Here is a 13430-nt window from a genome sequence, read left to right on the forward strand (position 1 = left end):
TCAAAATTGGCCGATGCATGAAAAAAAACTTTTTGCTTGTGTTTTATAAATAATAAATATATCTGTTGTATATTGAAGATATAAGCAGTCAAGATGTACCCATTAGCGTTCATGTCTGTGGTAGATGCAAATGTCAAACAGTGTCATCCTGAGGAAAGGTTTCTCACCGTGACTTAATTTACAGTTGATCTCCAGCACTTTTGGCTCTCTCCCCTGTATTCTCCACCTCCACATCCCCATCCTCTTTACATCCCTATCCACCTCCTCCTCATCATCATTTGCCATCATCAGGCAGCATCCTCTTGTTTTCAGAATATGGCATGTGTTGTCTGAACCCCCCCCACCACCACCACCACCACCATTACCATGAACACAGTCACTCTACCCCCACCCCCCTGCATGTACATGGCTGGTTGCTAGGCAACAAATATTCTGTGGGAGCGTGAGATTGGCAAAAGCCCTCGATTTTTATGGTGAGAACATAGGCGATAGAATACAGCTCTCCGAAACACACTACATGGCATGGTGAGGTGCAATGGACCAGTGTGCGAGCACATGCATGAATCCAAAAAGCCATGTTATAGTTACCATTCAGCCTGCAATTCAATACAATTCAGAAAGAATATTAATTAGATGGTCTTTTACATAATTGCAGCAGTATAGTGACCTAAATTGTCCACCACTTTACACTAATTTTGTTCTCTCATGTGAAAAAAAAAAGATGAAAATGTCAGATCATTCAACGTTCAACGAGCTTATTTGTCTCATGTGGGGGAAAAAATGATGAAAATGTGAATTCATTCTATAGGCTATATATTGATTCTGTTATATTAGAAAAACTAAACTGTATAAAAAAAATTGTTCCAGAGCTCACAAAGACATTACTGGTGCACCCTTTTAGTATCTTGTCTGCCAAAGTAAATGTATTTCTTCTGAGGTTTTATTACATAAGAGCATTGGTTTTTGGTTTTTTTTATTTTACTTTTTTTTTAATGTTTTTTTCGACACATGGATTTTAATCACCATCATTTGCTTCTGATTAAAAAGCTACAGATACTTTGTCGTTTCATTACCACTCACTGCCAGGTTGAGTCTGGTTTCCAGGGAAACTAAAAATCAGAAGCTTTCAGTACTCTCAGCCACAGTAAAACCCATCCACTGAGATTCTTCTGGAAAACAAACCATCTACAGCCTGCCTCTTATCATTACCAGCACCTAAAAGAGGAGCTTGGAGAGTGAAGATATGCTTTGGCTGTGAAATCTTTGAAAACATGGATACAGCGTTTGATCTGTCGTGCAGCTGAGGTACGTGTAGTTGGGGTGTTTTTCAATTGTGGTCTCACTGTGTGCCGTCGTAGTTTTGTTTTCAGAGGGTACCGCTAGTTTTTTTTTTTTAACAAGTTTTGTGTCTGTGTGTGTGTGTGTGTGTGTGTGTGTGGATGAACTGAAGCAGACAGCTGCCATGATATAATTGGATCTCTGTTTTAGGGGATAAAAGAGGAATCGGTTTATTGGCAATCGATACTATTCTTCCTGTAAGTATTGTAAGACTGAAGTTTGTGTGTAATTTTATGTTATAATTATTTCAAGAACATAAATCATGATTGTTTTTCAGTGCCTGAGATCATTACAAAACAATCAGATTTGAAATTAATTTGACCTAATGTAGTGTTTTCAAAAAATGACTGTTTTTGTGTGTGTGCCATCATAAATGAATGTCAAGTGCTAATTTTTCATTGCACCTGGATTAATGCACTAATGCATTTATGTGAATTTTTTCCAGCAAAACCATCAGTGGCGTGAAACCGTGAAGCTCAGACGTTCTACTCCCCCTCTTCCAGATCAACACAAACCCATCTCTGAACCCATGGAGGGTCCTGTTCTGACAGAAATTGAAGTTTGGAAAGTTGGCTCGGGGACCAGCACAAGTATAAACACCAATGACTATTCGCCCCTTATGAACGACAGCGTAACTGATGAAAAAAGAGTCCAAAAGGAGATCTGTGGCAGCATCCAGGAGCAACCTGACCAAGAGGTTACATCAGATCAGATCAAGTCAGTAATTCCATATGAGCAGCGACTAGAAGAAGAATTATCTTCCACTCAAACAGCAGTCGAAAGCGATGAACCACCTGCGGCAGCATGCAAACAAGAGAGGAGTGTTAACCAGGCAGAGGAACCAGCAGATAAGTTGTGCTTGGCATCTAGCCAACGAAACCTGGACCAGGAGATTACCATATTGGTGACCAACCATGATTGCACTTTAGAGGACGAGGAGGACATGGAGTTTGGGGAGCAGAAGACTTCCAGCTGCCCTACTGAACCCGAGATTGTCTCTTCGGTTAAAGGTGAAGGAGTGACTGAGGAAGAGAGTCTCGATGGTTCCATCGTTGTGGCAAATGTGATTGAAGTCAGTCAAGTCCAGAAGACCAGCGTCATAAGCCACGAATCAACTGAGCAGAATACCACCAATGAAGAACCAAGATTGCCTGGAGATCCAGGGGATAGTAGCAACGAGACAAACTCTGGAAGCAAAGGTTCAAGAACCCCACAGAAAACAGATGCAAGTAGCACAGGCATGGAAGTGAACATTTGCAGTCTGAAAGATCAGCCCACAAAGCCTGAAGATGTGGAGGTAAAACTGAAGAAAACCGAATCAACTGAGTCCAAGGATTCCGGACGGCCTTCGCAAGAAACACTCACCTTGACTCGGTTGCCTGGACGCACACAAACCGTGCAAACACAGGTTAGCCTGGAGGTGATGTTCCAGTCAGTGGCCACCAGCCCCATGACTCCTCTAGAGGGCTCCGCAGCGTTCCTTTTTCCAAGCACCTTTGGAAAACTCGCCAACAAGTGTAGTACAGATGCGGCACAGACCAAACATGCCGAGATGCAGGTGAGCTCTCAGGTGGAATTCCGTTCCGTCGCCACTGCTCCTATGACCCCGATCATTCTGACCGCACCTGAGGTTTTTCCCGAGCCGGAACCACGGATCGGGGTGACACCAGAAGAAGTGCCAGAACCTGTGCAGGAGGTGAGCTGGGACGAAAAGGGAATGACTTGGGAGGTGTATGGTGCGGTGATGGAGGTGGCAGTGCTGGGCTCGGCCATCCAGAAGCACCTGGAGAAACAGGTAAAGAAGCAGAATAAACAGCCTTTGGCCTTGCCCTCTCCTACAGATGCTCTGCCAGCAAACCCAACCGAAACATCTATGTCGATGCCTTCCAGTCCTCCCCCCACATCAGACCTTGGTGAAAGCAGCCTGGCCAAAGGACAAAGTGAGGAAAAGACGGTGCAGAGTGGCAGGCGTCGGCAGAATAATTTTCGCCAGAGGTTCAGGAACATCTGGCGGCCAAGTTGTTGTTCAAGACCACGTCAGGAAAACTAAGGAAGGCATGGTGGTCCAAACTATCTTAACAGACAATCTTTCCAGATTTTGTGCACTTTGGATGTGCACAGGATTGGGTTTTGTTCGATGATACGCCCCTTTAAGACATTGAAAATGACTTGTATTGACACTGCGTCACAAGAAGCCCCTATATGGATAATCATCAATTTTGGTTTGGTTTGATACACTGCACACAAACACAGTCGTCTTGATTTATCCTCGCTCTTGATTTTAAAATGGCTCCTATACCAGCTTTGTTGCTTTGAGTGTGTTTTTGCTTGCTTCTGTCGAGATCGTGCTACCCTGATGTTGTTGTGGTCAGTGAGGATCACTTTTAAAGTGCCCTTTTACAATATTTTACACTAATAATTTTACCTTTAATATTTATATATTTCAAATATGTTTATATGAATTCATCTTGTATATTTAAGGAACGGTAGAATACATTTATAGAGTGACAGTACCAAGTACTGTGTATTAGGCAAAACTTACCCTAGAAATTCTTGGTGTTTCAGGCAACAAGTAATAGATGATGTCTCTGATTTTTTCAACAGTAAAATGTTTGGTGTTCTTTGAGTTTTAGACTCTTCTTTTTCTATTGGCTTTTGTATAACCTCGTAAATATTCAATGGATTTGTCTTGTATTTTCAGTTCAGCTCAGCACACCCATAACAAGCCCACCTTCAAGCCTTACATTCCCTGTGATGTTTTGTGACTGTTGTGAGAACTGTAAAGTGAATAGTTTTGAAATTAAATCATGTCTACAAGGGAAAAGCAAACTTGATTTGTGACTCACTTTAATAATATGATCAATTTTATTAGAGAAAAATACCTAACTATTTTTTTTAATTCACAGAACATGCTATCGAATGATTGCACTTAGAACATATAACAATACACCATATATAGACAGTTTACGATATATATATATACACCCTGGTCACCAATCTGGCATAGCAAGGTATGTTTTTTTTATTTGATTTGATTTGATTTGACTCAGACTTAAACTAGCAGACTAGTGCCAGGTAATATTTGGCAGGATACACAAGCAGTTTTAGTTTAGTTTCTGTTGATGCAGCTTAGTTTTTTTGTTTTTGTTTATTTTTTTTAAGAGAGTTCGATTCTTCTGTATGACAAAACAATACAATTAAGGAACAGGTATTACATATAGGAGAATCCAAAAGTTCAGAATATGAAAAAAGAATGATGGAAAATAATAGAGAATAATGTAAGTAGGCCTACAATTTAATTTCAAATACTGTTTGAATTACTGCTTGTTTTTAGTGCATTGAGATTTTTTCTCTCTCTTACATTTCAAAGTGCATTGGTGATTTAAAGTGGGTTAACTTTAAAGTTAAAGTTTATCCAAATGGAATATACTGTGAAATTGAGTCTTTTCTCCTTTTTTGGCAGGATCACATATAAAAAATGGCAAATAGGTGGAGGTCAGAGACTGAATCTTAGAGATCAGTGGTGTCTATGGAAGGGTTTGCAAAAGTGAGACCGGGGCTGTCTGCACCTCTCCTCATTTCTCGCTGGGCAAGTGCAGCACCCAGAGGCTCAATGTATGGAGATTCATTCCTTTCATCCTCCTCCTCTTCCTCCTGAATTACCTACCGCACAACAGAAAACATAAGTACTCAAAACATACTCAGTTAAAGAACTTATGCTGTCTTTCTGCTGTTGTGTCCCCAGCATTTATAGAAAAATATGTTTTTTGCACAATAAGAGAAATTGGAAATATGCTTGAAATACTGTGGAATTCAAATGTCTGCCATCACATTGAAAATCTGTGATTGAGAACCTTAACTTTTAAGGTTCTATTTTTTATTATTATTATTATTTTTTTGTAAAATGGAATAAGAAATATTTTAGATCTGTCACCAATCAAATAAACAAATGAGTGACAACGCGAATGCCTCAAATCATGCTGGAGAACATGGAAACTTGGAATGGAATTCATACAGCTCGAGTGCTGCTGTTATTAAAGCAAAAAGGTGACACGACAAATGATAAGAAATCTTTCAATTAATGTTATTTTTTCAGTTAATTGTTTCACAAATTATGTTGACTTTCAGTAGTGGTCTCAGACTTTTGCTCCCCACTGTATATTATCTTTATTTTAATAATACATTTACCGTCATTGGCATAGTGTCTTTCTCTGTCATGGTCATATCAATGCTGTAGTCCAGGGAATTAAGGCTAAAACAGAACAAACACACAGCATACACACATATTCAGAATCTCACAAATTTGCACTCTTCTGTATAAATACTTGAGGGGCATTATGGGGAAAAATGTTCCCAGTAGAGACATTTCGGACCAGTTATGTAGCTTGAAATAAAATCAAAAACATGCTTCATTTAGCATGTGGTTCAGCTTAGTGTGATTCTGAGAAACATGGGGTCGCCAACATCACAACATCATTTAACTAAAACTACTGCTACTGAAACTAATAATCTACCATTACCCACAGATCAGTGAAAACAGATGCTATCTGTCATGGATATGGCATACTGTATCTTAAATAGATTTTGTAGAAGCCATTTAAGCTCATTGGCAGAATGTGGGCTTCCATGACAAGATAAACATGCTTTCAAACACTTCCATTGTAGGTCAGTGGCTTCCATCTTTTACAGTGAAGTCAGTTTTTGAATGTGCAATCTGATATAATCTTGTTTAGATCATTTCAGAGCAAGTAAGACAACATTTTACCTCTCACTGTCCAATGTAATTACATGAAATCACAAACCGCCTCCGGAGAGACCAGACAATTACGATGCATTATGTAACTAATAGGGCTGTTGATTTAGTGTTTGATCATTTAGTAGGATTAATAATAAGTGTCACATGCCCCTTGATCTATACACAACAAATCAAAAGTTTGAGGTCTTTTTTTCTAAAAGTGACAGTAAAAACATTATAATGCTACAAAAGGTTTTATTTGAATATAAAAGCTGTTCTTTTGTAGCACAAATGTTTTCAACACTGATGATAATAAGAACAATTTCTTGAGCACCAAATGCAGGAATGATTTCTGTAGGATCGTGTGACTCTGAATTTTCAGCAGCCATTACTCCAGTCTTCAGTTTTGCTGTCACACGAACAAATTACATTTTATAAAAAATAAAAGTTATTTTAAATCGTAATATTTCACAATATTACTGTTATGCTAAATAAGCATAAAACACTTCTTTCAAAAACTTCTTTCAAAACCCTTCTTTCAAAATCTTACTGACCCCAAACTGCCATTTTAATAAATTGATATCCTAGTAATTCAATAAATTTGGTAATTTAGCACAGTTTTAAAATAGAATGACAGTGACAATATAGAATGAGACATGTTTGTTGGCGAGTCTATAAAATCTTCATTAATGGACTGAGCAGTACAACAGTATGAACATCTTTTCATTCTTTCTTTTCAATAGTGTTTATAGTGTACAGTCATGATACCTCTCTCTGTCTGCGCTGGAGCCATCTTCATCAAAGCCTAGGTCTGTGGCCGTGTCAATATTCATATTCAGCACTGGGTTTGCTCTGTGGAATACATATCAGACAATCTCACACCCCAGCCTGCTGCTGAATTCCTGTTCAAAATTATACAATAGGTCAACATTTTAGGCAGCCCATGATGTCTGTCTTACCCTTCTTTGGTGTATTTGTTGGTTCCAGGAACAACAGGGCCGGTCTTCTGATTCTTTATGACCACTGAGGCTGCTGAATTCATGGCTTTGGCTGCCTTTAGTTTCCTCTTGTAACTAAAGGTTAGAAAGAGACCAGCAGCAATAAGTTGCAAATCCGACACACATCAGACAGGATGAAGAAACTTGTGCATATGTGTGGGTGCACATCAAGAAGAGCTATTTTAAATCTGCTGAATCTGGTTAGCAGATTTGTAATGTGTGTGACCCAGACTGAGGTTAGAGGGTCTTCCATAATGCCACTGTATTAGCTCCATGCCTGATGTTGGGAACAGGCCTGACAGGCAGGATCACGCAAGTTGACTTCATAGTATATACACCCTACATGACCTGCAATGCCTTCCCATCTAACTTCAGAGGCATGGTGGTTAATTCTAGACCTTTAAATATTACACATTATTTAAAAATGGGAAATACAAATGAATGGTATAATACAGAGACTGATAAGCTGTACCAAGAGCACCATGCAAACCAAACAATATGGGTAATTCAGTAGTTCTTACTTTCTTCTGATGCACACGAGAGAGGTGGTTGTTACAACAAGAACGATCGCCAGTGCAGCCATCAAACCAATCATGATGAATACCTCTGCCTTCACTTCTGTAGACTCGGTAACAGTTGTTGACTGTTAAGGAAATTAAAAAAGAAATTTGAAAAAATGTCAAGCTTAATGTGTTGAACAACGACTTTAGTTTTTGTTTTGTTTGTTTTGCTTTGTTTTTTGGTCACTCACAATGCCAGTAAATCCAAGCTGAGTTAGTTGGGATCCATATTCCGTATAGACCTCCTCTGAATTCAGGATTGAGGTCACTGCATCATAGTTAAGAGCTGTGCCATTTGGGAACACAAAATAAGCCTCCAAAACGGTTGTCTCTTCAGATCTGCAAATTACATAATTTTTGTATGATTTATATGCTATTATAACATTTATTTATATATTTAATTAGCATTTGTATATATTAAGTTTTCATTTTACTTTTAGTAATTTTGTTATGTGCTTCTGTCATTTCTATTAGTTTCTTTTAAAATTTTCAATTTAGCTTTAATTAATTTTATTATTTCAGTTTTAGGTATAGTACTTTTAATAGTTCATCTTCAGCTTATTTTATTTCAGTTAGTTGCCAAGGCAACATTCCTGATTTTCATTTTTAAAGTCATTTTTAAGGTTTTCATCTAATATTGATGTACTTATTCCTAATCTGGTTGTCAAATAAACCTGGCATTGTATATAACAAAGCATTTTTTTCCTCTTTTGTAAGTCACTTTGGATAAAAGCATATGATATATGCATAAACACAATGCAAATTTAAATGTATTTTAAATAATGTATTTACATTTTTATATAGTTTTAGTTAACAATAACAACACTGAATAGTTTTTAGAATGTCTCCTTTTATATTCCACAGAGGAAATAAAGTTATACAGGTTTGGGGGAGTAAATTCTGACAATTTTTGAGTCCCTTGAGCAATAATAGAAATATAGTGTAAATACACTGTAAAAACCGATATAATCAGTGTCAGTGAGTCATGGCAGCTTATGTTTTTACATAAACTCATCAAAATATGTTGAGCTATTTCAACTGTTTTTATAAGTTACATGAGATTCAACTTGATTTTTTAAAAGTCAGTTTAAAATCATTTAAATTAAAATGACTTATACGTCTAAGCTGATTAAACTTAAAAACTTAAGTTCAGTTGCTGACTTTTGAGTTGAAATAGATGGAATTTCTTTACAGTGTAGATAAAGTTTTGCTGGTCTCTTGCAGCTTAAATCCAGAATGTTCTGTAATTATGCCATATAAAGGGAATGTTTGCTTAATAACAGTAGTACTGACAAGACAGGAAATCTACAGGGAATTTTGAGTCTCTTTGGGAGAGAAAATACAAACTGAATTGGATTTAGTCTATGATGCATATGCCACCTGCTGGATTATACATATTATAACAGGAAAAAAAATCCAGATATTTCAGGTTTACATGAGTTTGGTGAGATTCAGTTTAGTTTTCTGTATGTGTATGTATATGTATATGTGGGGACATGGGTGACTGAAGCTTACCGGGTAACTGTCTCACTAAACACATTGAAGAATTCAACTGTTGCTTTTGTAGCACTTATCAGAATCCTGTAAAAAAATATCAAACACATTTACTCCTTTTGACCTGAATTTAAAAAAAGCATTAAATAAATAATAATAATGAATCATACTCTAAGTGTCCTTTAAAATAACACTTCTTCACAAATCAATAGATTCAAATCAATCTTAAACAGCATCTCTTACGCTCTGATTTGAGGCAAATTCGCATTGACTTCAGACACAGATGCACTAAATCTGAGACTGACTCTGTAGGAGCTGTCAACTGTGAGAAGCTGCAAAACAACGCAAATAGAAAATAAACAAAATAAACAAGACAATGAATTAATAATAAATTGTAGGGGTGAGAATGCCTTACCTCAACCACAGAGGTGAAACTGAGACCATCAGGGTTAGACGCCTTCACCTGCACTATGAACTTTCCTCTTTTATTATTATCCATTGCCTTCTGGGACCTGGACATTATGAAGAGACATTTGCTTGTTTACCTCCAGTTTAGTTCATTTTGACTGTTGCCAATTGAGTAGTTTCTATTTCTTCTGATTCGTGAGTTACAAACAGGTTAGGAATTTTAATTTCTCACCTTATATGTGCACTGAACCTTCCATCAGCATCTTCCTGATCAGCAGAGTCAGCGTAGAGAAACAAACTCTCTGAGGAATTCCCTTCACTGCCGACAAAGTCCACCGTGGTAACTTCAAATTTGGTTTTCTTGTTCTCTCCTGTGTCTCTGTCTGTGGCCTTAAAATGGTAAGAGGAAACAAACCCGGGGACATACTTTATGGAGATTCAAAGACATTATATTGTAACATAAAAAAAGTCCTCAAATGACCGCAAATTGTCAATAAGTAAACTATCACACTTACATAAACTCTGCCGACAGATGAGCCCACCTCAACTTTCTCAATGACTACAACTAGAGAAACAGAAATATGTTAAAACTTTTTGCATAAACAATACGAACAATATTTTATTAATATTCAGTGCACTCAATAAAGACCAAAATGATTAAAGGTACTGGTTAATGTGAGTGAGGAAATTGGAAAATACAAAACAAATCTCAATGAGATACATTAAAGTTAAAGGAATTATGCACCTAAAAATAACAATTCATCCTCATGTCCTGTGTTTTTCTTAATTTTTAAGTGCTCAATTAAAATGTGAAATCACTTATACGTAATTCTTGTCACATAAATGATTGTGTTTGATTATATGTGTCCAGAAATGTAAAATTGTAATTGGAAAGGACCGTCACATTTTTATATATATACAGTATATATATATATATATATATATATATATATATATATATATATATATATATATATAAGAAACACCTGTTGTGCTCCATTCACGAAAGAAAATTATATGAATTGGAACATTTTTGGGATGAGCTATGCCTTTAACAACAGAACATACTATGAAAGAAATGAAGAAAGCACATTTTAATGGACCATATGAAGCAATAGAACGCACCTTCAGTACTGTCACTCCTCTTCTCAGTTAAAACATCCACCACCTTGGCATTCAAGAACACTTTATCACATTTCTCGTAGTCAATAACATAGATGGTATTAGTTATTACTTCACCGTTAAGTTCAACTTTGAACCACTCTTCGGGACATGGACCTCTGCTGCCATTGCACTGGCATTCAGTAGAATCAAGCTCATATTCTAGAAAGTGTTCAGTGTCCACATCTTTGCCTTTGATTGTGCCCAGAGGCATTGACAAGGTGCTGTTCTCTTTTACATTCAGGACCATGTCAGATGGGAATTCAGGCGGAGTGTCGTTCACATCAACCACTATTACTTTGACTGTAGTCTTAACCTTTTGCTGACCCAAGTCTGAGGCCTCTACCATTAGATCGTATGTCTTCCGTTCACTTTCGTAGTCCAGCTCAACAGCAGGATCAACAGTGATGTTTCCCCTGTAACCTCCACTGATGGCCTCAGAAAATAATATGAAACTTCCAAAACTGCCATCAGTAATGCTAAAGAAGATACGATTATTGAAGTCTGATTGGTCGGCATCGTGAGCCCGCAAAGAGCCAACCCATATGCCTATAGAGGGGGGACAAAAAGTTGACAGTTTTTGCTAAATGTTCATATTTAAAAAATAATAATTATACAGTTCTGGAAATGTACTAAACAATTACTTAAAATCATACTGAAATTTGTTCAGAAAAAGCACGTTACTTGCCACTTTCACTTTCCTTTACTTTAAATTCGTAGGGAGCAGGATCAAGGTACCTTGGAGAATTGTCATTTTCATCCTGGGAAAAATAGAAAGAAAAAATTAGTTACTTAAGTTAATGAATTATACTTAAATATATGTCTAAATCGATATAAATAAATATATGCACATTTATATACATTTAAATGTATACATATAATTGCGAAGACATCAATAAGTGGTCTTAAAATTCATCTCTAGCTATAAAAATGCTGCATTCTCACCCCAATGTTGATGGTCACTTTGGCTGTGGAGGACAGGGATGGTGTGCCCATATCTGAAGCGATCACCACCAACTCAATCACACCATCTGGGGCAAGGTCAATAGCCTCACGGTCCAATAGACCACTGTTTTTAAGCAAACCAGTGACTTTGTCTATGGTAAAGTTACTACTGAACGGGCTGTCGTCAATGCGATACTGGATTTTGCTGTTTGGTGTACCTGGGTCGTCTCCGTCTCTAGCCTATCAAAAATAAATAAATAGGTCTTCCATTAGAGACATAGATACTTCCGTTACATTTATTTACTTGGCAAAGCAACTCACAGTGAACTTAAGGTATACAGTTTTTTCTGTGTTCCCTGAAAATCAAGTCCACGACCTAGGTGTTGCCAGCACCATGCTCTACTGCTTACACGAGTAAGAGTGGCATGCAAAACATTCACACAATCTCTCTTCATCATTTCAGATGTCTATGGTGCTTTCTCAATCACTATTACATCCATAAAGTTACCTGGATTGTAAGCTCTAACATTTGGTTCTCTTGTACATAGGCCTCATAAAGTTCTCTGTTCATTTCTGGTGTCTGATCATTAATATCCAGAATGTTGATCATCACAACAGTGGTACCAATCTTGCCATCTGAATCTATGGCCTGCAGGGTGGGTGAGTAGGAATTGGTGCCTTCTCTGTCAAGAAGCTGTCCATTTTTTACGAAGATAGTTCCAGATTCTGGAAGAACATCGAAAAACTCCAGCCTGATGTTAATTTAGGGGGAAAAAAAGAAAATTTTACACCTTTTTTATGGCAAACTTGCAATGACTAACTAACTGAGTAATTTTGTCCTATGATAGCAGACTGAATATTCAACATACATGTTTTCGGGCATCAATTTGTAAGTGAGTTTGCCTTCATCCAAGGCATCTTCATCTGTTGCCTGTCAAACCGGAACACTAGTGAGTGTCAGATCAATCAATCTTAGTCAAGTCACCTTTATTTATATAGCGCTTTTAACAATACAGATTGTGTCTGTATTGTTTAGTCACCACGAAAAGGAAAAGTGAGCAAATAGAAGATATTTTGATAATAGACTTGATATTTTGCTTACAGTAATGACGCCCACAACAGTTCCATCATCACAGTGTTCATCAATAGAAAACTCATAAGCATCCTCCTCAAACTCAGGAAAGTTGTCATTTACATCATTGATGTTAATGATGACAGAGGCCGTAGAGGTGAAGTCTGCACTAGCATCTTCAGCAATAATCTGGTGAGATATAACAAAGTATTAAAAATGCTTTTGATTATAATTTTGTCTACTGCAAAAACAAGTTTCAAACAAGTTTTCTAGATAGATAGATAGATAGATAGATAGATAGATAGATAGATAGATAGATAGATAGATAGATAGATAGATAGATAGATAGATAGATAGATAGATAGATAGATAGATAGATAGATATGGGATAATTTTGGCATTGTCCAAACTACTGGACCGGTTAACATATGTGGAAATCTCCAGAGACACACCCTAATATACAAACCTGAACAGACATTACTGTATTCTTCTCATAATCAACAGCAGATGGATCTTTTATTATCACTTGTACAATACTTTCTCCCAGCCCAGTGCTGGGACTGACAGCGAACGCATCCTTATCAGGTCCCTCAAGACGGAGCTTGAACGTGCTGTTTTGCCCCTGGATCATAAATAAGTTAATCATCAACACATGGGGGGGGGGGGGGGGAAAAAAAAAAACAAAAAAAAATCCCCCCAAAAAAAAACAACAAAATTTT

General features: G+C 37.2%; 2 protein-coding genes across 3 annotated transcripts in view; one reads left to right on the forward strand and one right to left on the reverse strand.

The window, feature by feature from the left end:
* The first annotated feature begins 1197 nt into the window (after positions 1 to 1197).
* On the forward strand, positions 1198 to 3752 carry LOC107594929 (G protein-regulated inducer of neurite outgrowth 1-like). 2 transcript variants are annotated; one of them, XM_016285157.1, is made up of 3 exons: positions 1290 to 1305; positions 1489 to 1535; positions 1784 to 3752. In XM_016285157.1, the coding sequence occupies exon 3, from the start codon at positions 1868 to 1870 to the stop codon at positions 3386 to 3388; it is 1521 nt and encodes a 506-aa protein (XP_016140643.1). In that variant the 5' UTR covers positions 1290 to 1305; positions 1489 to 1535; positions 1784 to 1867; the 3' UTR covers positions 3389 to 3752. The 2 variants fall into 2 exon arrangements, with proteins under 2 accessions (XP_016140644.1, XP_016140643.1); XM_016285158.1 differs by lacking the exon at positions 1489 to 1535 and having other exon boundaries at positions 1198 to 1305.
* A 433-nt stretch (positions 3753 to 4185) lies between these two features.
* The window catches only part of cdhr2 (cadherin related family member 2), a 14145-nt gene continuing 4900 nt past the window's right edge, over positions 4186 to 13430 (reverse strand). Inside the window, exons 13-30 of the mRNA XM_016285177.1 lie at positions 13178 to 13333; positions 12742 to 12900; positions 12509 to 12570; positions 12148 to 12391; positions 11640 to 11879; positions 11383 to 11455; positions 10659 to 11243; positions 10049 to 10098; positions 9766 to 9923; positions 9541 to 9637; positions 9369 to 9457; positions 9147 to 9212; positions 7823 to 7970; positions 7593 to 7714; positions 7033 to 7146; positions 6842 to 6925; positions 5527 to 5590; positions 4186 to 5001 (exon numbers count right to left, since the gene is read on the reverse strand). Of these exons, the coding sequence (XP_016140663.1) occupies positions 4849 to 5001; positions 5527 to 5590; positions 6842 to 6925; positions 7033 to 7146; positions 7593 to 7714; positions 7823 to 7970; positions 9147 to 9212; positions 9369 to 9457; positions 9541 to 9637; positions 9766 to 9923; positions 10049 to 10098; positions 10659 to 11243; positions 11383 to 11455; positions 11640 to 11879; positions 12148 to 12391; positions 12509 to 12570; positions 12742 to 12900; positions 13178 to 13333 (2664 nt within the window). The 3' untranslated portion in view covers positions 4186 to 4848. The remainder of the gene's footprint in view (positions 5002 to 5526; positions 5591 to 6841; positions 6926 to 7032; positions 7147 to 7592; positions 7715 to 7822; positions 7971 to 9146; positions 9213 to 9368; positions 9458 to 9540; positions 9638 to 9765; positions 9924 to 10048; positions 10099 to 10658; positions 11244 to 11382; positions 11456 to 11639; positions 11880 to 12147; positions 12392 to 12508; positions 12571 to 12741; positions 12901 to 13177; positions 13334 to 13430) is intronic.

The sequence above is a fragment of the Sinocyclocheilus grahami genome, unplaced genomic scaffold, assembly GCF_001515645.1.
Source record: "Sinocyclocheilus grahami isolate Dianchi unplaced genomic scaffold, SAMN03320097.WGS_v1.1 scaffold193.1, whole genome shotgun sequence".
Taxonomy (NCBI): domain Eukaryota; kingdom Metazoa; phylum Chordata; class Actinopteri; order Cypriniformes; family Cyprinidae; genus Sinocyclocheilus; species Sinocyclocheilus grahami.